The sequence below is a fragment of the Leuciscus leuciscus genome (genome assembly GCF_965113295.1).
Source record: "Leuciscus leuciscus genome assembly, chromosome: 14".
NCBI classification, from domain to species: domain Eukaryota; kingdom Metazoa; phylum Chordata; class Actinopteri; order Cypriniformes; family Leuciscidae; genus Leuciscus; species Leuciscus leuciscus.
In genome coordinates this window covers 40516346-40541583 of record NC_138738.1, presented here as the reverse complement: position 1 = coordinate 40541583, position 25238 = coordinate 40516346, and the positions used below count along the sequence as shown (strand labels likewise).

General features: G+C 37.8%; 1 protein-coding gene and 2 long non-coding RNA genes across 5 annotated transcripts in view; 1 reads left to right on the top strand and 2 right to left on the bottom strand.

Annotated features, from left to right (window-relative positions):
- Positions 1-25238, top strand: part of LOC309474003 — a 247693-nt gene that overhangs the window by 77417 nt on the left and 145038 nt on the right. The gene's annotated exons all lie outside the window — the stretch shown is intronic.
- Positions 980-23756, bottom strand: txnrd3 (thioredoxin reductase 3). Its single transcript, XM_082136151.1, has 16 exons — positions 23440-23756; positions 22077-22137; positions 19903-20012; positions 17139-17246; positions 16399-16471; positions 16185-16304; positions 14098-14240; positions 13534-13649; positions 9201-9426; positions 8959-9051; positions 6843-6919; positions 5690-5846; positions 3924-4031; positions 3737-3832; positions 2599-2733; positions 980-2084 (listed from the first exon to the last, which is right to left on the bottom strand). Exons 1-16 carry the CDS (start codon positions 23554-23556, stop codon positions 2022-2024), a joined length of 1803 nt encoding a protein of 600 aa, XP_081992277.1. The 5' UTR covers positions 23557-23756; the 3' UTR covers positions 980-2021.
- LOC309473998 lies at positions 9433-13527 on the bottom strand. Of its 3 annotated transcripts, none has more exons than XR_014197161.1 (4): positions 11461-13527; positions 11295-11402; positions 10797-11128; positions 9433-10331 (listed from the first exon to the last, which is right to left on the bottom strand). It is a non-coding gene; the product is annotated as an uncharacterized lncRNA (long non-coding RNA). The 3 variants fall into 3 exon arrangements; XR_014197162.1 differs by having other exon boundaries at positions 11295-11518; positions 11569-13527; XR_014197160.1 differs by having other exon boundaries at positions 11295-13527.

Below are 25238 nucleotides of genomic sequence, written 5' to 3'. Positions count from 1 at the left end.
TCCGCCGGTCTGTGATTATTCACTCACTGAATGGAACGCATGAAAATGAGGCGTTTTATCCTCAGGTTTTCAGTCTCTGGTGGTTTTTGTCTCAGATGAATACACCCGCACTTCACAGGAACAGGTGTGTGTGTGTGTCTGAATGAGTTTTTCAATGCATGTGTGTGAATATTCATGCACTGTCATCAAAAGGATGAGCTGTCTAAACTCACTTTAATACCGAGTGAATGAAGCGAACACTAGAAAGTGGCCGTTGTGTTTGTAGTGTAAGTGGCCTGATCAGATTCTGTGTTTAACGCTGATTCCTGTAGAAGGAAGTGGAGCTTTAGCCATTTCCTGTTTATTAAGAGTTTCCAGCCAATCAGCGGCTTTCACTCAATCCAGATGCATGTTTCTGCAATCCAATCATCTAAAAAAAACACATCATAAAAGCTGTAGTTTAATTTACAGAGAAAGAAATTTCAGTCCGAGACAAAAAAAAAATGTTCTTGGACTCTAAAGAAACGTGTGAACAAGAAGAAATGCGTTAAATCAAGACAATGGCTGTCGTTTTCTTAATCAATTCCTCCTTTTGCTGACTTACATTAAATGTTATAAGATAAAACAAGCTTTTAATTTGAGTAAATCTTCTCAAAGCTGCTTTTAGATATTATTCATTAATGAAATCCCTGCAAACAAACCATTGTAGAAGAAACAATATACACACACACACACACACGAGCTAATGCAATAACTAACATCAAATACACAACACATCTATATATTCAATGGGCAGATTATAAAATAATATAAATTATGCATTTAATTGCTCTCCCTTTCAAGCAGAACACATTAAGGTAGTAGTTAAGTGTATAATTATAGTGACTAAGCTTTATTCATAACCACACTGAACAATTGCACAGCTTTTTGAATGTTTGTGACGGCATCTCAGATTAATGTGTGCGTTAGATAAAATAAAATAAACTCAAAAATAAAAATGTAGATTGTGCAGTTTTATTAAAGTCCATGAACTGAATTAAACAGAGACACAATTGAAATATTGTACATTTGACAGATGAACTTTAACTCTTAAAGAGCAGAAGGGAGTGAATAACAGCAAATGTCAAACAGACATGCATTTATTTGTGAGTGAATCCTCCAGAGACGCATGGAATCCAGTGATGTAAAGATTTATATTTATAAAAATATGAACATACACATTTTATTGATATTTCTAAGTGCTTTAACAGGCATCACAAACTATAAATGAGTTTGGTGCCGCCCGTTAGTTTAAATACTTGACGAGGAAGCATCTACATGCTGCATTTGGTTTGCGCTTCGATCACGTCTCTCAGTTACTCGACCACTAAATCAGAGAAGAATAATAATAATGAGAGCGGGAAGTGAAATCCCGCTCACTAGAATCCTTACGAGCAACTGGTGACAAACCCACTATTAAATATAGAAAAATAGTCTTCTACAACCAAACGAAAGGAAAGTGCGCAGCCCTCGTGAGTCTGAACGCCACGGCTCAGTCCAGAGAGCGCATGTTAGCATGGATGTAAAGTCCAAGTGCAGAAGACATCAGTCGTAACCCGCCACTGAACGTGGGTTAGGGGTCAAGACATCACAGAGCACCACGTGCGTACGTGTGTGTGTGAAAGAAAAGAAATCACAGACGCATTTGGTGCATTTCTGACTTGGACGGTGATTTTGAGCAGAGTAACCCCGCTGTCTAACAGGCTGTCAATCATTATTCCTCTTCCAATCATGGGTCTCTTCAGCAAGTGAAGCCCCGCCTCTGAAGGCCGTCGTGTCTTATGGCTCCGCCCCTTCAAACACATGTGGGAACGATCACATGGTTTGTAAAGGGTGAAAGGGAACGACAGACACAAAAGCCTTCTGTAAGCAGTGAAACATCATGATGTTGGACCTCTAGATTCCCAGAGAGAGACTCGAGTGTGTTTGAGCCGAGAGGAGAGAGGGGTAAATCACCAGTTTACACTGGTACTGACAGCCTGTTAAACCAGCAGGGTTTAACCTCAGCAGCCCGACTGAGTGATGTCACCGCCAGAGCTTTTGGTGACCTCCATCGTGGTGAAGATCTGAAACAAAAGAAGGGAAGGACATGTTATGATCATGTGCTTAGAAAATAAGAACATCAAATGAGTAATAAGCCATATCTCTATATCAGTGTCAGTGTTTCTGAACTCCGAGTTTCTTCCGGGAACGAACACGTCACAATATTCCTCATTGAAATAATTCATACGCAGAATAAAGGGGCGGGCCTGGTTGAGTTAGTTAGTAGTGTGTTAAACTGGCAGCTATGGTAAGAGCGGGACATTTCCCAAACACACTCAAAGCGCTCGACCAATCACAACACACTGATCCAGCCGACCAATCAGAGCACAGTGTGCTTTTCAGAAGGAGGGGCTTCATAGAGACAGGAACTAAACAGAGCGTTACTGTCAGACTGGGTAGAGAGGAGCCGCAACAATGGAGAATATGAGGAAAATAATCAACATTCAAGCAGGAAAACCTGTTCTAGTAGAGCTGGGAAATAAGCTGTAGAAGGGCGTAATTGGTTCTCTTTAAGTAGTAGAGTCAAAGGAAACACACCTCGGCACAGGTGGGGTGAATCCCGATGGTGTGGTCCAGCTGATCTTTGGTAATCCCACACTTCATAGCGGCTCCGAAGCCCTGTGTGACCTCTCCAGCATTAGGACCCAGATAGTGAAAGCCAATCACACGGTCCTGCGCACACACACACACGCACACACACGCGCGCACACACACACACACACACACACACACACACACACACACACACACACACACACACACACACACACACACACACACACACACACACACACACACACACACACACACACACACACACACAGTTGTTAGAGACGTGATCCTGCAAGCCCTGATAGAATGCAATCAAATGCTTTTCATTCATAAAATATCTCTCAATAGAAATCTGTCACTGCTGGTTCCAGAACTGAGCAGCTCTTCTAATACGCTCGTCTCTAACAGGACACACAAATCTGCTGCTGTAATGCAGTGGTTCATTGTCTGTTCACATTGTGCAACTTTTGATTTTAAAATGTATTGGTAAAATATTGAAATTAAGATTTAGAAATTCTGTGAAAGCCAGTTATTTATGGGAGCTTGCTGCTTCCAAAAAAATTTAAAATAATTTCAACCTTCATTTACTAACTCAGCCTTTTTTCCTTGCTATTGTGAGTTTCTCACAATTTGTACTTTATAACTCAGAATTGCAAGATATAAACCCAGAATTGAGAAAAAAAAATGTAAATAAAAAATCTGAATTGAAAATCAGTCACAACCTTTTTTTTTTTTTTGGCAGAAACAAGCCTAGTGTCATTTTAGTATAATTTTAATAATTACAGTATTAATATTTTCAATCAGTTTTTATTTTTATATTTTGAGTTGTCATTTTAAGTTTAGTTTTAGTAATTTAAGCACTTCAACATGACCTTATTTCAATTAGTTTCCAAGGCAACATTTGTTTATTTTGTTCAAGTTTTTGACTTAATCTTTGTATCTATTTCCTAACAGTGAAGTGCCTCCACCAGGGTTGTTTGTTAACAAAGGCAAATTAAATCTTATTGTAAAGTGTAGAATTGTATAATCTAGTGTCTGATCTTGACTTGAAATCATAGTTTGATAACAAATAAAATGAAAAGTCCACATTCCCAGAGGATGCTGACTGTCACATGTGTCTTACGTTGTCCAGTTTATTGCAGATGATCTTGGCGTAGCACCGGTTGTTGTCTCGGCTGGGAACGGTGAACTCCAGAGGCCAGAACAGACTGTGATAAACCTGCACAGACACGCATGCATCATTACAACAATTACCAGCACTCACTCTTCATGTTCCCCGTCTGAGCGAACACACACACACACACACACACCTCGAGGTTCTCCTGCCCGTACATCTCCACAGCCTTCTCCTCCGCGTGACCACAGCTGCCGTATTCCATAGGAGTGAAGACAGTGGTGGGAACGTTCACATAATCGCACTGTTACACACACACAGAGAAGAAAGGGTTATAATTAGGGCTGTTCTGTCCCAGTCGATTAGTCGATTAATTGGTCGATACGTTCTGGTTCGACCAAAATTCTGATTGGTCGATTTTTTGCCGCGTTCATTTCATCAGTTTTGCCGCGTTCATTTCATCAGTTTTGCCGCGCTGAGGCGCGCTCATTTCATCAGGTGGAAAGCACTAACTGCTAATGGGGGTGTTTTCAGAGTACCCTTGTTTCACTGTAACAGTCTGTCTTCAGAACACCCCCCTTGTTTTCACCTTTTTTGGATTAGCCCAACCCAAGAGAGAGCGATAACTATAGAAGGTTTGATGCTGAATATTATTTATTTAATTGTGAGAGCGTTTAATAGTCAGTCCTCTTCTAACATGTCAACAACAAAGAAATCGACAGTGTGGCAGCATTTTGTTCAAATTGATAACAGGAAAAAGGTCGAATGCAAAGTTTGCAAGCAACAGTTTTCCACAGCTCGACGACAAACATGACATATCATCTAAAAGTGGTAAGCTCACTTGTCTGCGTTAGCTTGCCCTGTCTGTTTTGAGTAGGCTATATATCAGAATTTGCATATTTCAATGTTTTAGTGTGATAACCTAACTTTTTTGTTTGTTTTTTTTGGGAGCCTAATGCGCAATTGCGCTGTGCTGTTGGTTGTGTTAGTTTTGAGCCTAGGATGCTTTATTTTTCAGTTATGCACTTTATTTCGTTTCTGCTCTTGATCTGGTTTGTTTAATAAATATTCTTTTTTTATTAAAGTGGACGTGCCTTTTGTGTTTATTAAGAGTAAAAGCTTTAAGTTAATAGTCTATTCGTGTCTCAGCTGTGAAGCTCTGAGGACATATGCACGGTGAAATGATAGTGTCTGACAGTTATAACTTATTATTATAACATATGACAAAAATAATTGTCTAAATTATGTTGTATATTCCTCAACAGTTCTTGTGATGATATCACTAGTTGACAACATAGTACTATTTTCGGAAATCATAAGCTATGATATTGCGCAGGTGCACGTGATGCAACGCTGTCAGAGCCGACAGACTCGTGTGTCAGACTCATTTCAGTGCAAAATAATTAGGTCAAAAACGATTTAATATACTGCAAATAGCCTACTAGTTTTTTATATTTATTTATAATTCATTTAGGCGGACAACAAGGCTACCAAGTACTGCGCACAGTGCGCATCTAATTAATTTAAAAAAAAAAAATTTCTACCGTAATTTTTAGTCGAAAATTTCAGGACTTCAGTCGACCAAGATTTTCTTTGGTTGAGTACAGCCCTAGTTATAATCACAGATAATCGCTCTTTATTAGTGCTGGGCGATATACCGGTTCATACCGCGTGCTTATTTTTGTTATGAAATACATTTTTAATATACCGCAATACCAGTGTATGTCTCTTTAGCATTCTAAGTCAATATACTGCAGTATTTCCTCTCTCAATCAGTAGAAAATGTGGTTAACACCAAGTCTTGCTTGAAAATAAATAAATAAATGCCGTCATAAACCGGTATAATTTAGAAAAATACTGTGATATGGATTTTTGGTCATACCGCCCAGCACTACTCATTATGAGACTTTAATCCTCCTGGAAAACCTCCAGGAGACGGCAGCGTTTATGACTAGGCCAGACCTTTAAAGATGATTTGGCGTACAGTCGTCGAGCCAGAAGTTTCCCGGCCTGGATGGCCACAGGCGTGAGCTCCCACTTTCCCTCCAGAATATCTCCAATCGCATAGATGTGAGGAATATTAGTCTGCTCCTCATCGTTCACGGGAATCTTCCCGTTCCTGGATGGAGGAACAGAAAATCACTCAATGTTCATATTGAGGCAGTCTTGAGGACTAAAAGCCTCTGTAATGGACTGTGTGTGCATGAACAGCATATGAAGGAGTCACAATAAAAGTCCATTTCACACTTGGTTCTGATGTTTGATCTGAATCCGTTTACTTTCTCCTTTGTGGAAATGTTTGATGTCATCATGGACTGCAGTGAGACTGCATATTTTTCAATTATTTATCCTCAAACTGTATCAAAACTTTAGATCCTTGTATCGATATTTTTATTAAATGTCCTAAAAATCAATAATTAAAAAATCTTTTAAAGGATAAATAAATCATCTTGAGATATTTGCTCTCCTGACAGAAATGAAATGCTTTGTAATAATATATCAGCCACATTACATCATCATCAGTTCCCTTCTGCAATTTAGGAAAAGTCAGACCTGAGAGTTACTGTAACAAATGCACAATGACCTTTAAAATCCCATAGTTTATGTTATGTAACACACAATGACATTACAAAACTGAAAAAACTCTGAGTTGTAAATGCTCAGCGAGTGGCTCACACAGAGGAGTCATGTGTGTGTGGGTCATATGGAATCACATGACTGTGCTTGAGAACGGATCTAAAACCTCTGTGCTGCACTAATCCCTCAAACCACACACATACACACTTCAGTCTGTGTGTGAATTAATATGCATTTCCCATGCTTTTCAACGGAAACACTTTGCTCAACTCATCCCGCCCGGCGCCCGTCTACATCCCACAGTGTGTTGTGTGCTCTGTAAACACACTCCGTGTCACTGAGGTCAGACGCTGGACACACTCCCAGGTTCCCAGAGGAAATACTGCTGATTCACCATGACACTTCAGACCCCGCCTCCTACTCACTCTGACCCCACCCCTTTAAATGCTACCGTGACAACAAGGACTTTGTAATGGGTTGGGGGAGGGGCTATGAGGACAGATGACCAAAATAAACGATTCAAAAGAAAGAGACATACTTGGCATTGACTTTAACTCCAGCTTTGTCCAGGCCGATCTTTCCTGTACAGGCGTCACGACCCACAGCGATCAATACCTGATACACACACACCAAAATTAGCAACATGAAAGGAATGTGACAATGCTGACAAATGAATCTGCCCTCGGTTACAAAACAACACACACACACACACACACACGAAAGGAATGTGACAATGCAATCTGCCCTCGGTTACAAAACAACAAAATAATTTCATTGATATCTTATGTGATGTTGTACTTGAATCAAAAAAATCTATATAAATACAAGTACAACACCACATAAGATATCAATGAAATATACAAATCAGAAAAATCTATATATTCTCACTTCCAAAATTTTATTCACATTTTATATTCAAGTTTTGGAAGTGAGAATATATAGATTTTTCTGATTTGTATATTTCATTGATATCTTGTGTGATGTTGTACTTGTATTTATATTTATATTTTTATTTCAGTTATTGGAATACATTATTGATTCTGTTATTGTAAAGTTTTGAATGTTTGGTTCAGGAAATGTGCTACCAGGATGGTGTGTCCATTAAAACACAGGGGTCCAGTACTCAGTCCATACTCATTTTATTGCAACAGATCATAGAGTTGTATGGTTTATTTTCAGGAACACATCAACTCTACAAAAGCTCTCATGGTAAGAGAAAGAAAGGACAGTCTGCTTCCATTGAACGTTGCACACACCAAACTCTAGTAATCAATCATTAAGTGCACCTGAGGAGAATTAGCTCCTCCCATGACCGGCTACGTCAAGTGATCCCTAGAATTCTCAACAGTTATACTTACTGTATTATCTTTTTTTTGGAACATATGTTGAGTTAATTATGTTTTGGTGAGATGTCCGCTATATATCTAACAATGTCTTCTCTATAGTGACTCTCAGGTGATTGTCACATGACTTTTTCACAGGCCCTTAAAGGTGTGCGGTTATTTGAAGACGGTTTTTAATTGCCTAAGCCATAATGAAATAAAGGCTTTTAAAATACACATTTACTTTAACCCTCGAGTGCCTTGGCTTGATATGTTTTAATGAACAAGTAAATAATATTAAGGCAAAGCATTGTTTACACGGAGCAAACTCCACTCACAGGAATTACATTTACCTTGAACTGCAGTCAGACCTCACACTCTTAGACAACTATACAGCTCATGTAGGGTAATGCTGAATTATTGATGTAAGCGCTTCAGGGTTCCTACAGATACTGTAAAATGAAATTCCAGGACTTTAAACACTACTTTCTTGGTTTTCAAGGACTTTAGAGATCAAATTTATCAAACAATATCTTTATTATCTTTCAAATTCTAAAAAAGGAAAATAGATATATAAAAATAAACCAATAAAACTAAATGGTACAGATAAAGTGCAGCGGATGCAGTGACTGTGGAAACTTTAACCACTGAAAGGATACTATGACAAAGATATCGCTTTCCTTATTCAAACTGATTTTTTCCCCCCATGAATATATGATTGACCTGAAGAATGAAAGCTGTATCATATACTTGAATATTAATGAGCAATATCACACTCATAGCCATGAGAAATGCCTCTATATCAGACGAGCTGCAGCTTCATTATGTGTGAAAAGATTGTTTTATCGATAAAATGAAACACTAATTTCACACATATTGTCTTCCAATAATTCAAGCAGTTTTAAAGTACCTTTCCATAAATACGGCTGTTAAGGGTTTTCCAGGACTTACATTTCAAAAAGTCAAATTGAAGTACTTCAAGCATTTTAAGCACCTCGTACGAACCCTGTTTAACAAAAATACTTGCTTTTAAACCCTCTGAAACTACAATATTTTTTCAGCCTTTCATATTTCCCAATGACTGGTGTCACAGGTGCAGTTCACCACATTTATATGGAAATTATCTTCTAACATTTCACAAAGTCATTGGGTTCATTTCAGTGAAGAGAAGAGAATGTAAAATGTTTGAAAAATGTTTGAATAATAAAAATGGCACACACTAGGATTTGAGATCAGACACCAAAGATAGCAGACGAGATAAAAACCAGACGCGCTGTAATGATATCTGAAGGAAATTCCAGTTTTTGGCCAATAGAAAGGCAGGACACTCACGGTGTTGTATTCCCCTTCATAGATCTCGTTACTCTCGGTTGATTTGGCCGTCACTTTAAGTCGGCCCGGAGTTCCAGCTTCCAGCTCCTCGATCTGTGGACAAAAGAATCACCCTGATGTTTTATCACCTCGATAATGTGTGTAAAGAGGCCATGATTATGAGTATTACATAATCACGGCTACGATAGATAATGCATCGTTTCAGATTTCAGTAATGTTTAACCGCACACACATGCACCAACCTTGGTCGGAACAAACTTCCTGAGGAATTTGACCCCGTGCGTCTCCATGTAATCTCCCGCCCGGTTGGCCATGTCCTGGTCGAATCCTCGAAGCAGAATGGAGCGAACCATGACGGTCACGTCCAGTCCCAAACCGGCCAGAAAACCCCCACACTCCAGAGCCACATACGACGCCCCGACCACAAGAGTCTTCCCGGGACAGTAGGGCAACGAAAACAGGTCATCACTGTGAAGAACAAACAAAGACCAGGTTTTCCTCCAATGCAGACTAAAGTTCAGATGAACATCATAAACGCTGCCAAAGAGAACAGTCAATATGCTCTAAACCACAGAGGCTCGAGTCCTGCCAAACACCTGCACTTCCTCATCAGATAAAAGATGAATGAACCATCAGCAAATCTCAGCTGAGTCATAAAAGAGCACACATGCATTCAGGTTAAAGGCGTGGCGTTTCGGAAGTGAACATCACTATGATGTACGGACTCAATTCCGGATTTTAATATTTCCGGATACATTTTTTTCCATTTCCATTTCTCTGGACTCCTATTTAAAGGTAAAATGTAAATGTTAGGAATCAAAAAGCATGTCTTAATTGAAATCATGAAACTTAGAATTTAACCGCAATTTATTACAAATAAAATAGGGCCCTATTAAATAAAATTCTTTATGGTTAAAATTTTTCTGAATTTATAATTTTATTAAAAATAAATAAATAAGAAAAAAGTATCAAACTCAAATAAAGGCATAAAACATTAACAATTAGGGCTGCACAATATATCTAAATTATCAAAATACTGCAAATGTATATAATCGCGATATGCATATCGCAACAGCTTGCAATAACTGGAGTCATGAACAAAAGACAGAGAAAATCCCTCACTGCTCTCGGCTGAATAACTTTTGTAGCTTTAATAAGAATCAGGATATATTTCATTCATACAGTGAAAACTAAGCTGTGTTTTATTTTTACATTTGATTATCCAGTTTCTGTTAAATAATCCTAATGTAGGATAACCTGAACCCCTGAACCCTGTGGTTTACACTGATGTTTAATAACCCTAATGTAGGATAACCTGAACCCCTGAACCCTGTGGTTTACACTGATGTTAAATAACCCTAATGTAGGATAACCTGAACCCCTGAACCCTGTGGTTTACACTGATGTTACAATAACCCTAATGTAGGATAACCTGAACCCCTGAACCCTGTGGTTTACACTGATGTTTAATAACCCTAATGTAGGATAACCTGAACCCCTGAACCCAGTGGTTTACACTGATGTTTAATAACCCTAATGTAGGATAACCTGAACCCCTGAACCCTGTGGTTTACACTGATGTTTAATAACCCTAATGTAGGATAACCTGAACCCCTGAACCCTGTGGTTTACACTGATGTTTAATAACCCTAATGTAGGATAACCTGAACCCCTGAACCCTGTGGTTTACACTGATGTTTAATAACCCTAATGTAGGATAACCTGAACCCCTGGACCCAGTGGTTTACACTGATGTTTAATAACCCTAATGTAGGATAACCTGAACCCCTGAACCCAGTGGTTTACACTGATGTTTAATAACCCTAATGTAGGATAACCTGAACCCCTGAACCCTGTGGTTTACACTGATGTTAAATAACCCTAATGTAGGATAACCTGAACCCAGTGGTTTACACTGATGTTTAATAACCCTAATGTAGGATAACCTGAACCCCTGAACCCAGTGGTTTACACTGATGTTAAATAACCCTAATGTAGGATAACCTGAACCCCTGAACCCAGTGGTTTACACTGATGTTAAATAACCCTAATGTAGGATAACCTGAACCCAGTGGTTTACACTGATGTTTAATAACCCTAATGTAGGATAACCTGAACCCCTGAACCCTGTGGTTTACACTGATGTTTAATAACCCTAATGTAGGATAACCTGAACCCCTGAACCCAGTGGTTTACACTGATGTTTAATAACCCTAATGTAGGATAACCTGAACCCCTGAACCCAGTGGTTTACACTGATGTTAAATAACCCTAATGTTGGATAACCTGAACCCTGTGGTTTACACTGATGTTTAATAACCCTAATGTAGGATAACCTGAACCCCTGAACCCTGTGGTTTACACTGATGTTAAATAACCCTAATGTAGGATAACCTGAACCCTGTGGTTTACACTGATGTTTAATAACCCTAATGTAGGATAACCTGAACCCCTGAACCCTGTGGTTTACACTGATGTTAAATAACCCTAATGTTGGATAACCTGAACCCTGTGGTTTACACTGATGTTTAATAACCCTAATGTAGGATAACCTGAACCCCTGAACCCTGTGGTTTACACTGATGTTTAATAACCCTAATGTAGGATAACCTGAACCCTGTGGTTTACACTGATGTTAAATAACCCTAATGTAGGATAACCTGAACCCCTGAACCCTGTGGTTTACACTGATGTTTAATAACCCTAATGTAGGATAACCTGAACCCCTGAACCCTGTGGTTTACACTGATGTTAAATAACCCTAATGTAGGATAACCTGAACCCTGTGGTTTACACTGATGTTTAATAACCCTAATGTAGGATAACCTGAACCCCTGAACCCAGTGGTTTACACTGATGTTTAATAACCCTAATGTAGGATAACCTGAACCCCTGAACCCAGTGGTTTACACTGATGTTTAATAACCCTAATGTAGGATAACCTGAACCCCTGAACCCTGTGGTTTACACTGATGTTACAATAACCCTAATGTAGGATAACCTGAACCCCTGAACCCAGTGGTTTACACTGATGTTAAATAACCCTAATGTAGGATAACCTGAACCCCTGAACCCTGTGGTTTACACTGGTGTTAAATAACCCTAATGTAGGATAACCTGAACCCCTGAACCCTGTGGTTTACACTGATGTTAAATAACCCTAATGTAGGATAACCTGAACCCCTGAACCCAGTGGTTTACACTGATGTTTAATAACCCTAATGTAGGATAACCTGAACCCTGTGGTTTACACTGATGTTTAATAACCCTAATGTAGGATAACCTGAACCCCTGAACCCAGTGGTTTACACTGATGTTAAAATAAGTCTTCTGATGCTACAGTAAAACACTGATGTTCACTTTCAGAATGTATTCTTGTCACAAAAAGAATGTGAAACACATATGTAGGTTATATAATTTTAAATATATTTAAGTTTATTTTACACACAAGCATTATCGTATCGAATATCGCATTATTAAATGAGTTATCGCATTTTTCTTCAATATCGTGCAGCCCTACTAATTCATCTAATCTTTTAAAATGTCATTCAAATGAAAATTAATTACATTTTTTGGCAAACTGCTGAAAACAATACGAGTGTCATGCTTGAGTATGTGTTTGATGAAACTGGGCCATTCACAGAATTCATATTTAAATAGCCTTTTATACACTTTCCATCTCACGGTTTGATTAAATGCAGTCCTAGTTGATTTATTCATCCAAAACTTGCCAAATTCTGAGACATTCCGAGTCACACAATTACATTTTCTATGACTATTCCCCGATTTTATACACGTCACAGAAATCATAGAGCCCTACATGCCATTTAATAACAGGGCATTATGGAATATTTTTTTTTTTTTCCTGTATTGTCTTGATTTTTCTGGATTAATGATTAAATAAAACATTTTATCAAAAACTCTGATAATCAAATGAAGGCATAAAAGATAAAAAAAAAAATGTAATCTTTTAAATTGAAAATGAAACAATTCCTTTTATTTTATAGCAAACAAAACTGAAAACAGCACAAGCATCATGCATGCTTGAGTACGTGTAGTTGATGATACCATGCCATTCATTCACACAGACTGCATATTTAAAGTCTTTTTTGCGGTTTAATAATTAAAGACACTTTCCATATTGTGATTTGATTAAGTGCACAGTCCTAGTTTTGATTTATTCATCCAAAACGTGGCAACTTCTATGACATTCTGCATTACACAATTCTAGTTTTATGACTATTCCGCGATTTCATCAGTGTTTTCCGTATCGCAGAAATCATAGAGCCTTTCATGTACGTCGTGCCATTTTTAAATAATCAACATTAACCAACTTGATTATTTTCCATGTTTGTGCCACTCATATCAGAGCTACAGAAGGAAATCCTCCTCCTATTTGACACGTCATCCAGTGGAAGCTTTTGTTCCCTTAGTGACTGAGAATGAACCAGCTTTAGATCAATAAATGCTGTAAATAAGTCATCAGGGCTCCAGTAACGACCCCCTGAGGTCCAGCTGCGTTTACCCAGCTCTCCAGAGGAGGTTTACCTCTGTGAACTCAGAGTCTAAGCTCACCTGGTGATGCAATACTCTTTATCTCCCGGGACGCCCAGGTAACGAGGCCGCTCTCCTGTCGCCAGCACAAACCTAGCCGCGGTGTAGAACGTCTCTTTACCACGCTTGTTTGTGGACTGTTGGGAAGAGTCAACATAAAACTAAGATGAGGGCAGCTTTAGGTATACGGAGAGTGTGATTTGAACTGCAATACGCAACGTTTAGCATCTCTCACAGTACTGGCATTTGAATAAAACTAAAAGAAAAGCCTTAAACACCAGCACTCCAATGTCATAAAGGCACATTTTCTCCATGTTCTACTGCCAAAAGTAGGAATGAATTACACTTCACACTGAAACTCATGCTTCTTTTAGTCCTCTAAAAGTAAATGAAGTGGAAATGAATCCAGTTCTCTTTGCATTCACATTGTATCTGGACCTGTAGTGGAGTCAGCTCTCCTTTTGGCTCATGTTAGCTGTGACCGTTAGCTCCGCCCAGGAAAACGGCTTTGCATTCACAATGCATTTTGTAGTGATTACGGTGAAGCTTCAGTAGAAGCGGCTCGCTGGATCAGAACACACTTACCTTGATCTTGTGCGGCTCCACAAACTCAGCGAAGGCGTTGACGTAATTGACGTTTTTGTCTCGCAGGGAAACTCTGTAGCCCCAGTTCAACGAACCGATGTAGTTATTCACCGCGGTCCTCATCGTCTCCCAGTTGTGAGTCACTTTAATAAAAAGACAATATATGATGAGAAAGTAAAACAGAAGACATACACACACACACAAAAAAAAACTACATTAAGAGAAAATGTGCACATGCTTGAAAGCAAAAGTTTTACGACACATTGCATGTTGTAACTATCAGTTGTTCTGTGTTTTAGGAAGTTTTCATGTGTTAAATCACCCATTTATAATCGTTTTAATTAAAGATATAACCGAGTAGCCTCTTCATAGTCCAGGGTTTCTGCAGGGTTTGGTCAGTCAAATTTAAGACTTTTTAAGACCTTTTTATGACCATTATGATTGAAATTTATGACCTACACGAATTACGAAAAATCATTAAAATTCCTTTCAAAAGTTTTTTTTTTAATTGACTTTCATTGAAAGTAACAAGATGTATTATTTAAATGCCTAAAGACAGCTCCAACGCCTTCTTACCCAGTGTGCAATATGCTTGATACTGATTATTTGCGACAGGCTTGAGCCAACTACTAAACACACCATCTTTGAGCCATGGCTCGTTAAATGTACACTTTCCCATTGTGATAGACCGGGAGATTTCAGTTAGGGCTGGGCAATATGGCCAAAAACAATTATCACGATAATTGTTTTATATTAGTCAATATCGATAATTATCACGATAAATGTCAAATCTTTATTTCTTTCAAGTTTAAAGGCAGACTGTTGCTTCTAAGTGAAAGTTGTAGAAACCAGAGCTTTAATTGTGGTTTTAAACTAACTTTACTCTTTATTGTCAGAAAATATAATGACAAACACTTGCTAAAACAGGTGAACATTTCACAAATCTGAGGTAGGACATTCAAACATTTGTCATTTGTCCTTAACAAAATAAATATCTTTATTGGGAAAATAATTACTTAGTTTCTGCACGTGCTAATAGGGGCCAAGTCTTGAAACAGGTTTGTGTTGCCTAACTTTGATGGCACATATCTTCAGGAAATGTATGAAAAACAGTAGCCTAAATACATTATTAAATACTGTAAATATTCCATAGTCCTTTAATACATTATCAGCACTAATAATATAATAAAATTCAATATGTATATCCCACATGGTGCAGTTAATATTACTAGGCTAACGTTACAGTAAATCCATGATAAATGATGGGAGATTGTAGACGGAAAAGCCTTCAGACTGTATCGTTGTGCAGAGTTTCTCCTGTTGGTCAGCGCTGTTCAATCTGCCTTTAAACTGGTTTAAATCACTGAGACAGTGTGTTCTTCGCTGAATTCAAGCACTTCTCACTGGATCTTGTGACCGAGACCGATCAGAGTAAACGCATCAGTTCTATTGAGCTCGCGCTGCGCTGCCGTTTGGACTTGGAGCCGAGCGGGTAAATGGTTCGTGTGGCGCGCGTTTCAAATGAGCGTTCCGCTTTTGGCGCATTTAACCTGTGCATTTAACATTATGCCGCCAGCGCATTTTCAGGGGGAAAAAGCAATGGTAGAACCAACGAATGAACGAGCATATCAATTTAAGACGTGGCTAAATGAAATTTATGACCTTGTATGGAAAATCCGGACGTTTTTATGACTTTTTATGGCCTAAAATTCTGATTTTTAAATTTAAGACGTTTTATGACTTTTTATGACTCCGCGGAAACCCTGATAGTCTTTCAAACCATTTCGAGATACATTCACAAGGTTGCTGTCACTTGTCACTCAAATCGATTCATAAAATTAATAATCTACTTTCAGAGAAAGAGGAAATAAATTTGCAACTGAAATGTCTTCACAGTAGAAAACACAAAATTGCATCACAGCTTTAACCACTCAGGGAACACTAATGCATTGCACATCATCAAACAGGCACTTTTTAAAATCATCTCTATGTGCAATGCATTACATCATGTGGTGTAATTGCTGTCTGTAATCCCGATCACAGAGCCAGTGAATCACGTTCCCAGCCGTGTTAATGTTACGACTGACCTTGATCACCGAACTCCCAGCCGAACTTGCGGGCGTCTCCTATAGCTGTGCCAAGCAATGCCGTCTGATGCATCAGCTTCTTAGGAATACAGCCCACATTCACACACGTGCCGCCCAGACCTGGAGACAGACCTCGCATTATCATCTTCATCATATCTCCATCATATCGTCATTTTTGATTATATACTTCCATGTTTGATTCTGGTATTCTTACCCCAGGTTGTGCCCTTTGGTGTGGGAACAACATAATCCAGAACCATGACCTTCTTGCCCAAGGCAGCTGCTTCCTGTTTGGACAGGAAGGAGACGTGTTAAAATCATGTGTAAAACCCACAGAGCTGCTCTGAGCTCCTACAGAGTTTGGCTACATGAACATTTCCAGGTTAAATTCTGTATCATTTACATGCACGTTCACTATATTTACAGTGCAAGGCTGTGATATATCGAGTATTCATGATGATTTTACTGGCAGCATAAAATTAAGCAACCTAAAATGTTGTAATTAGATAGTTTTGTTCCAATTCTGTGAATCATTTTGAACTCAAATTCAAAACCATGGAAAAAAATTTGGTAAATGTATAAAAAAAACACACACATATACATACATATATATATATATACATACATACATACACACACACACACACACACACAGTATATATAAGCAACTACTTCTTAAATATATGCATGTGTGTGTAATTATGCACAGTACACACATATATTATATAATCAAACTTTTATTTTGGATGCGATTAATCGTTTCACAGCCCTAATATATATATATATATATAAAAAACACACACAGATCTAATACAGGGTGAATCCATGTAACTTGAGCCTCAGTTTGAAATGACAAAGTGTCCCGTTTGCCCCGACTTAACTGGACACACACATTCAGTATTTAAACAGCATTACAGATGAAGGATCTTCCTGTCTCAGGGTAATTTAGCTCACCTTTGAACACGCCAGACCGCCAGAACCCCCGCCGATGACGATGAGATCATAGTCGTACACCTCGCTCCCTTCACCCAGCAGCTTCTGCAGGACGCCATCGCTGTGTGCCTGTTCCCACAACAACCAGACACTCATTACAGCATAAAAACATGCTGATAAGAGCCTTTGTGAAGAGGCACTTGTGCATTATTCAGCTCTATCACCAAAGGTCTTTCCCACAGAGCTGCTTTACACTCAACGGAGAAAGGGCTTTATAGACAGCTGACAGATGCATTAGTGATAGAGACAGGCACTGATGATCAGACATTTCATATGTAGATCACACGAGCAGTCCTCCGATGGGGCAACCAACATATTAAACTGGTGAGATAACAGCTGATAATACAAAACTAGGGCTGTGCAAGACAAGGTACTTTCTCAGTTGTGATTTCTAAGGTTGAAATATCAAACAATTCATAACAGCGTGAGCACTGCAGTTACTCACTGAAAGCACTTCGTTTTAATACTTGTAATGTTTGTTTTTATTAAGCAATTTAGTAGAAAAATACTTGACATTTCAATTTATTATTATTCTAAATATTTTAAACAGTACTTTTTGTAATACTTTTTAAAATAAATAAAAAGTATGTGTAAGGTTGTAAAACAGAAATTAAAAAAATAATAAATATAAAATGCTAAATGAAAAAAAAAAGAGAAAAAATAGCAAGCTAGATATTGTTTTAATATTGATAAATAATATCGGGAGGTCTATGGAAAATTCCCAGTCCTAATAATAACAATGGTTGCATAATTCCAATCAAAATTTGACGAGTGAGTAGTTTCAGAGTGAAACCAACCCAATTTTTACAACGAAACTGAAAGTCCTGCCCTGAATCAATGATGCCTGCAATTTTCTCAATTAAATGGGGAAAAATAACTTCTAGCAGACGTGTGGGACGGACAGAAATGTTTTAATTACTTATACTTATTCTCTTAATCTTCTACCACAGCTAAAATTAAAGGGTGTGTGTGCGTGTGTGTGGCGATACCACAGCAGAACGTTCTCTAACTGGAGTGTCCATGACAGTGAAGTCAAGCGAGTGAAACCCAGTGCACTGCACACTAAACACTGAAGCACGTTCCCTTCCAGAACACGGTGTGGGACCAGAATGCAACGATTTATGCATGAGCAACAGTGAGAATGAGGAATTCATCATTCTATAAAGTTAGTAAGGGTTTCATGCCATCAAATCTGTAAAAAGACAAGAGTTTGCTTGAGGAAATGTCATTTTTATGTCTATAAATTAACAGAAGCAGTTTCTCTGGTGGTCTTTGGTCATTCATGAACACTTGTGCACCTGTACAGTGTTTCAGAGCAAGCTAATCAAACTATGGTTGGTCGCTTCGCATGTCAATCAGATGTTCCTTGACTACATGAATAGCAAAAATAACGAGCAGACATTAAAAGAAACAAAAGTCTGGCCAGCGAGCCCGAGTAAGAATCATGTCGAACTAGAGCTGCACGATATATATTGTTTTAGCATCGATATTGCGCTGTTAGATTTACCTGAAAAACATAAAGCACAGCATATTTCAATTGTATCTTTCTTCTATTGTATTTATCTATGCTTGTAATTTGTTTATTATTTTCTATTCAGATTAGCGATGGGACGATTACCGGTTTCACTATAAACCACGATAAAATGTACTGACGATTAATATTATCCTTTAAAATGTAATTATCATTAAAACCGTGTTTTTAATAACTCACTGTAAATCCTGTCCAGCCAGCAACAGGAGATTTTCAGCCTTTGAAGAGGACCAAATCTGAGTTGTGGTCATATTTTGGCTTTTACAAAAGTCCTGAGTGAAACTTAATCGAGGATGGTCACTACAATAGGGGGGAAACACAATCTGCCGAGTCGTCTTGTGTGACCATCACCCACTGTTCATAGTGAACGCAAGGCAAGTTAACTTTGACCTCAATACTATTTTATCTCACGCACTTGAAATAAACGTGAAGCTTCCGCGAAGAAAAGTTTGCAGCAAGTGGCTTTGAGCCAAAGACAAACGATCAAGTTCAAACAAGACTATTAAGAGTGACATTTAAGGGATAATAATGTATATCATTGTACACTTATTACACCGATGTTTTTACACAGTTGCGATCCATGGATGTGCGCTGTGTTATAATGCGTTGCTATTGACGACGGTCATTATAAGGAAGGAAATGCCACAGAATATAATCTTACTTAAAAAAAGTGCAGAGCTGCTTGTTTTATTTGTTTGTTGATTTTCAAATATTGAACTGTTTTCAGTGTGAGCATCAGTTCTTTTTGAACACTTTCATCTCGTTTTAACAAAACCGTGATAATATTGATAATCACGATAATTTTGGTCACTATAATCGTGATATGAAATTTTCATACCGTCCCATCCCTAATACAGACTCACTCCCCTATAAAATCCCCCTGATTATTGAAGAACGAGTAATTCTTTTCATCTAGAGCTATTCAGATTATTTTACTTGGTGCCATGTCAGCATTCAAAGCTATTTTCATGGCAAAAATTAAATAACAAAAATACAAATATCATATAAATATCATATAAATACAATAAAAACCAACCAAACAAAAACAGCAAGTCATATTTTCTAGAGCTATTCAAATTATCCGGTGAAATTGTTTTTATAATCACAATGCAAATCGCAGAAAAACTAAATATTGCACTGAAAGTTTTCTTCGATATGTCGAACACACGCAGAGATCGGACAGAGCCTCGGTACCTTCATGGTGTTGTCGCAGCCTCCGATGTGCTTCTTGTTGATGAAGACGTTGGGGACGGTTTTCTGCCCGGTCATCTCATGCAGCAAGTCCTGGTAGTTGGTCCCGTCCTCTGAAACACATCAGACAGGATCTCAGCGCTCGTGTTTCACATCTACACCACATGGGCGGCCCTCCAAGAAGGATAATTGAATCGGGTTCGGATCTGGCACTGCTTCTGAAACTAATGTTTGGCTCCAAAGCAGCTAATCAGGTTTACAGCCTTTCAGCAGAGGATCCATTATCAGTGTGACGCTACGAACATGAGGAGAGCGGCTGTGCATGTACAGCGAGATAAAGGCCAGCGTGAGACATGAATGAGACATGTTGGGGAGCAAATGAGTGAATGAAAACAAGGGAAGATGAGTTCGTAACGCTGCGGTTGGCGTGACTCAGCAGGTCATGGCTAAAACGGCTCTGAACACTTAAACATTAACTTCAGAGGTTCAGCACAATGTTCACAGAACACATGCATGAGTATCTCAGCACTTCTGTCAATGAGGTAGTAAAACTGCTGTGACCTTAAACGTGGACATTACGTAATCGCAGCATGCAGAAGACATGCATATTCATATTCTTGCGTATCAGAAAGAACTTCAGGTGAAGATGTCATGCAATTGAATGTTTAACATTGTTTTAAATATGTAGTGAACAAATATAATGTAATCTCAGATCTGTCATTTATCTCAGTAAATTATTCTGACTCTTTATAATTTGGCCAAATTTGTTGTTGAAATTGAATAGTCCTGATAAATAAATAAATACAGAGTAAAGATCCTCTCACACTGGATGCAATTTTGATGCACGAATAATTCTCGTGATGGTTTTATGTTTTGATCAGCTGTGTGTGTAATGAGTGCTCACACACCGAACGTGAATGTGCTGCGGCGGAAAACGCCTTTTATTTTTTCCGCATCGATGCCGATTTTTATTTACTTTTGCGCTGACAGAAAAGGCTTCAGCCAATCACACACTACAAGGACAACGATTTAAAAGACAATGTGTGGCGTAGCATTGCCAACCAACTCGGTTATCACGACTGTGAGTGTGTTGTGTGATAGTTTTAGTCGTGGTATAGTCCTGTGCTGTGTAGGCTAGCAGGATAAACTACATCTGGGATAGAAAGTTAACACTATTATCGTAAAAGATAGAGACAGAGACCGTGTTTACTCTGAACATGTAACAAAATGTAGTGAGACTATTTAGGGCTGCTTTTAGTATACTATACATTCTTTGTGTGATATCTACAGTTTCTAGTCAAATGATTTTAACTTGTTACTTCGTGTGTTACATGTAATGTGTATTGACATTAGAAAACGCACTGTGTTTAGTTGAAAACGCAAAAAAACTGGGGGAAAACCTCAGGGACACCGATGTGAGATAAAGGAGAGAGGAAAAGGAAACTAAGAGTGGACATTAGTATAATCCCCTTCAGACTCTCTGTTCTGTAAGATTGGCTGCACCCAAAACCTTCTTTTCTGTCTTTTAAAGAAAATGAAAAGCTCGTCTTCACTGGATGATGATGATGATGATGAAGTGTCCATGTTTTCTCAGCTGTCGGTGCGAAGGTTTTGGAATGTTGAAGCTCTGAACGTCACAGACGTCGCGGCTGATGTGAATGGTTTTGACGCGAACTATTCGCACGCGAACTATTCACTTTTTCGTTACGCATTCAGTGTGAAAGGGCCTCCGAAATGCTCATTTTACAGTGTGAAATAAACAATTCTTTTTGTAGTATTTTTTGTTCTTTAATTCTAAAACTTTAGTTTCACGTTTTAAAAAAACAAACATGTTTTGTTTGTTTTTTAAATGTCATGCCAGAGTATTTGATTATTTTGATGTTGAAAACCATATCGGAGTTATTACCATTTAGAATAGAAAATAAAAATATTCAAGACATGTTTCTTAAATTAAATAAAAGATGTTTGACAGACCATGAGCTCTGACATGATGTACATATGTGTAGAAATACGTGTAAAATGTAAGTGATCAGAACGATTAGTTCATAGACTGAAGAAGAGAAGAAAGGCCTGGCACTTCCTCCATGCATTTTAATTTCAGTCCTGGAAGGAAATATTCTAAAAGTAATCTGATGATTACTGATATGGAGAATGATCCGCAGTGATGGTTCTCTTACCCATCAGGTCCAGCTCTATGGTATTACACTTGACATTCAGCTCTTTGAAGAGATCCTTCACCTGAAATCACAGAAAGCCCAACATGTTAGTTACTCAAGAAGACTCGCATTTCAAACAGGACAACATTTAGCAGCTGAAAAACATCCATTCAAATACATGCGATTCAGTAAATTACAGTACAGTGTAACAGCATTACATAAAACACATGAAATCTCAGGTCAGCCGTGAAGTACTTAAATTATTTTACTCCTTTGTATTTCTGTAGATAACATAAGTCGTGGTAAAATCAGAGTTATCTATAATTACTTCATACCCAAATCATTCCCAACCTGCTGTTTTAATTCTGGTTCCATTAGTAGTTTATTCTGAACTCAAAGTGTCAGACATGATCTACTGAGAAAACCAGACAGTCTCTATGACTCTTAAAATAATTACTCCAGAATCCCAGCAATTTAAAACACTAATTAGTCTCTTCATGAACATCACAGGATCATATCGTTTACATTAGTGAAGTGTTTTTTCATCATCAGTCATTCATTTTTGTGTTTAAACACTGATGTTTCATTTTCATCCATTTAAAGTTCCCTTAATAAAGCGATATTGATGGATTATAGCAGAGATGTAACACTTTAAGGGCTTGGTTTCTTGAAGAATGTTTTATTACAGCTCAGACCTGTAGATGTGTTTTTAATTAAAACCAAGTTATCAATAAACTGTGATTCCTGAAAACATGAACTTGATATTGACAAACTATTGATTTTAGTAGATAAAAAAAAGCATAGGATTGTTTTTTTTATTGCAGCCATAACATGGAAATATTAAAGACGTTAAATATTTTAAATAAATAAATAATTTTAAACAATCTAATTTTACGAGATATTTTCAAGCAAATATCTCCATAAACTTTAACTAGTTTAAAACATGTGAAAAGAATAATTTAACAACTTTATTAAAGTTGCCTTCTCAAAGTAAAGACAAAACAGAACACATTAAAGAGACAGTTCACCCAAAAATAAAATTGTCATCATAAACTCACCCTCAAGTTGTTCCAAACCTGTATGAATTATTGTTTCTTGAAAGAAAGAATGGATCATATGACTCTGTCTTGTTAGTCAGTGGTGGTCCATCAACTGTTCGGTTACCACGATTCTTCAAAATATCTTCTTTTGTGTTCATACAGGTTTGGAAGAACTCGAGGACGAGTAAATGAGGACAGAATTGTTTTTTTGGGTGAACTGTCCCTTTAAGAAATACACTTCATAACTATATAACGTACACTCTTAGCTGCTTTTACAAACCTTCTTACATGACATGACAGTTTCGAGGAGATATTAGTCATGTTTAAGACGGATCTTCACTCACCTTGACGCAGAAAGGACAGTAGCTCTTACTGAACACCAGCACTTGATGGGAATCGATCAGTTCCTTGATTTTCAGTCGGATCTGCTCGCGACCCCCGTCCTTCTCGATGGGCGGCATGATGATCAATAACCGGTCACGGATCGATATTCCGCGCTCTTCTGCTTCCTGAGTCGATGATTATGATTAAAGTGAAGCTTAATCTCAAAATAAACTCATGATGTGACATTAACTAACATGATAAATAACATTAAAATCACTCGTCAGTAGTGATCATTGCAACTTCATCTCGCGCCGCCGCCGAATGACGCTCCACCGCGCGCGCGCCTCTTACATAAGACCCCGCGAGTCTGACCTGCACGCGCCTGAGTGAAAATCAACCCACATTTTCACTCGCTATGATCCACTTGTTGTATGGCTGTTATAATTCATAAAGTAAAATAAACGCCGAAACAGTTAGAAAAGACTGATTTCAAGGGAACGTAAATCTCTCTGTAGACCTCTAACTCTAAATAACTACATCGATAATTTATGGAAACATAATATGCTATGAATTACTATTATTACTATTATGTAATAATGTAAAACAAGCGTGTTATAACAACCAGGCAGTATTTGTAGACGCCTCACAGTGTTTGAGGCAGACACGTGCGCCACCTGGTGACTGAAACCGACCAGAGATGTGCAACTCATTTACAATGAATTTGCATAAAATTCACCAGTTAAAACTAAACAAACTTGACTTCAATAGACGCTTTGTTTGACTTTTTTAGTTGTTGTTGTTGCTTTGTTTGACTTTGTAGTAGTTTATGTTGTATTTCTAGTGTATTGTGTCAAATAACCGCTAGATGGCACAAGAACACTAAATATTTATTCCATAGCAAATTGTCCTTGAAAATTAGTTTTTTAAATATCAATATTTTTGTAAATACAGTCAAAAGTCAGGATACACCTATTCATGCTTAGTTATTAAAGTAAAAAAAAAACTTAAATACATAAAAAAAAACTGTAGTCACAAAAGTAAAATAAAACAATAAAAGTGCAAAAAAAAGAAATAAAAAATTTGACAGGTGGGAATAAGCCTATGTATTGACCAAAAATGTGAAACAAATCACACTTTCCCTCAAGTTTTCCCACAATTTATTCTTTTGCTTTTTACAATTCACTCAAATATTCAAAAATAAGTGCATTTTCAAAAGAGCATATATATTCAATGTAGTCTCTAAATTATTATTACTGAAGACTTTGAGTTCACTGTCAGATCAGATCAACAGGGTTTTTATCAAACAACATTCCCTCTTTTGTTCACAGGCAAATAAACTAGAGATTCAAACATAAGAGACGTACTATTCTCTGGCAAACAGTGATCTCAGTCGTGCTCAATCCTCATGTGTTCTGCTTTATTGTCTATTATACTATATTAGTTTCAGATACTTTGCAAGTAATAAATAGGCCTATAGGTGCGTTAGAAAGAGAAATTTCATTAATTCATTATTAATATATAATTTGCTTTTACTGCATCTGATTTGAAATATTTCTGCAACAGTGAGAACAAAACATGAGCTAAAATGGGTTACTTTGATGTCATTTGCATATTAATTTCTGCATAGATTTAATAGATTAATATTTTAGGATCCAAATGTTTATCTTTTGCTTCTTTACTGACTTGCTACAAGTTCTCCATGGCATTAAATAAAAAAGTGTGATATGCATGTTGTTGTTGACTATGCAGAAACCCAGATGAACCTCCTTCATTCACTCCTTCCCGAAACTGATCTCCTGCTGTCCTTCTAGGAATCTTC

Excerpts from the sequence above, each read along its gene's own strand:
- txnrd3 (XM_082136151.1), bottom strand. The coding sequence starts at position 23,556 with ATGCCGCCCATCGAGAAGGACGGGGGTCGCGAGCAGATCCGACTGAAA. Across the intron at positions 20,013-22,076 it reads CATAGAGCTGGACCTGATGG|AGGACGGGACCAACTACCAG; the intron begins GTAAGAGAACCA and ends GATGTGTTTCAG. Across the intron at positions 14,241-16,184 it reads CTGGGAGTTCGGTGATCAAG|TGACTCACAACTGGGAGACG; the intron begins GTCAGTCGTAAC and ends TTTTTATTAAAG.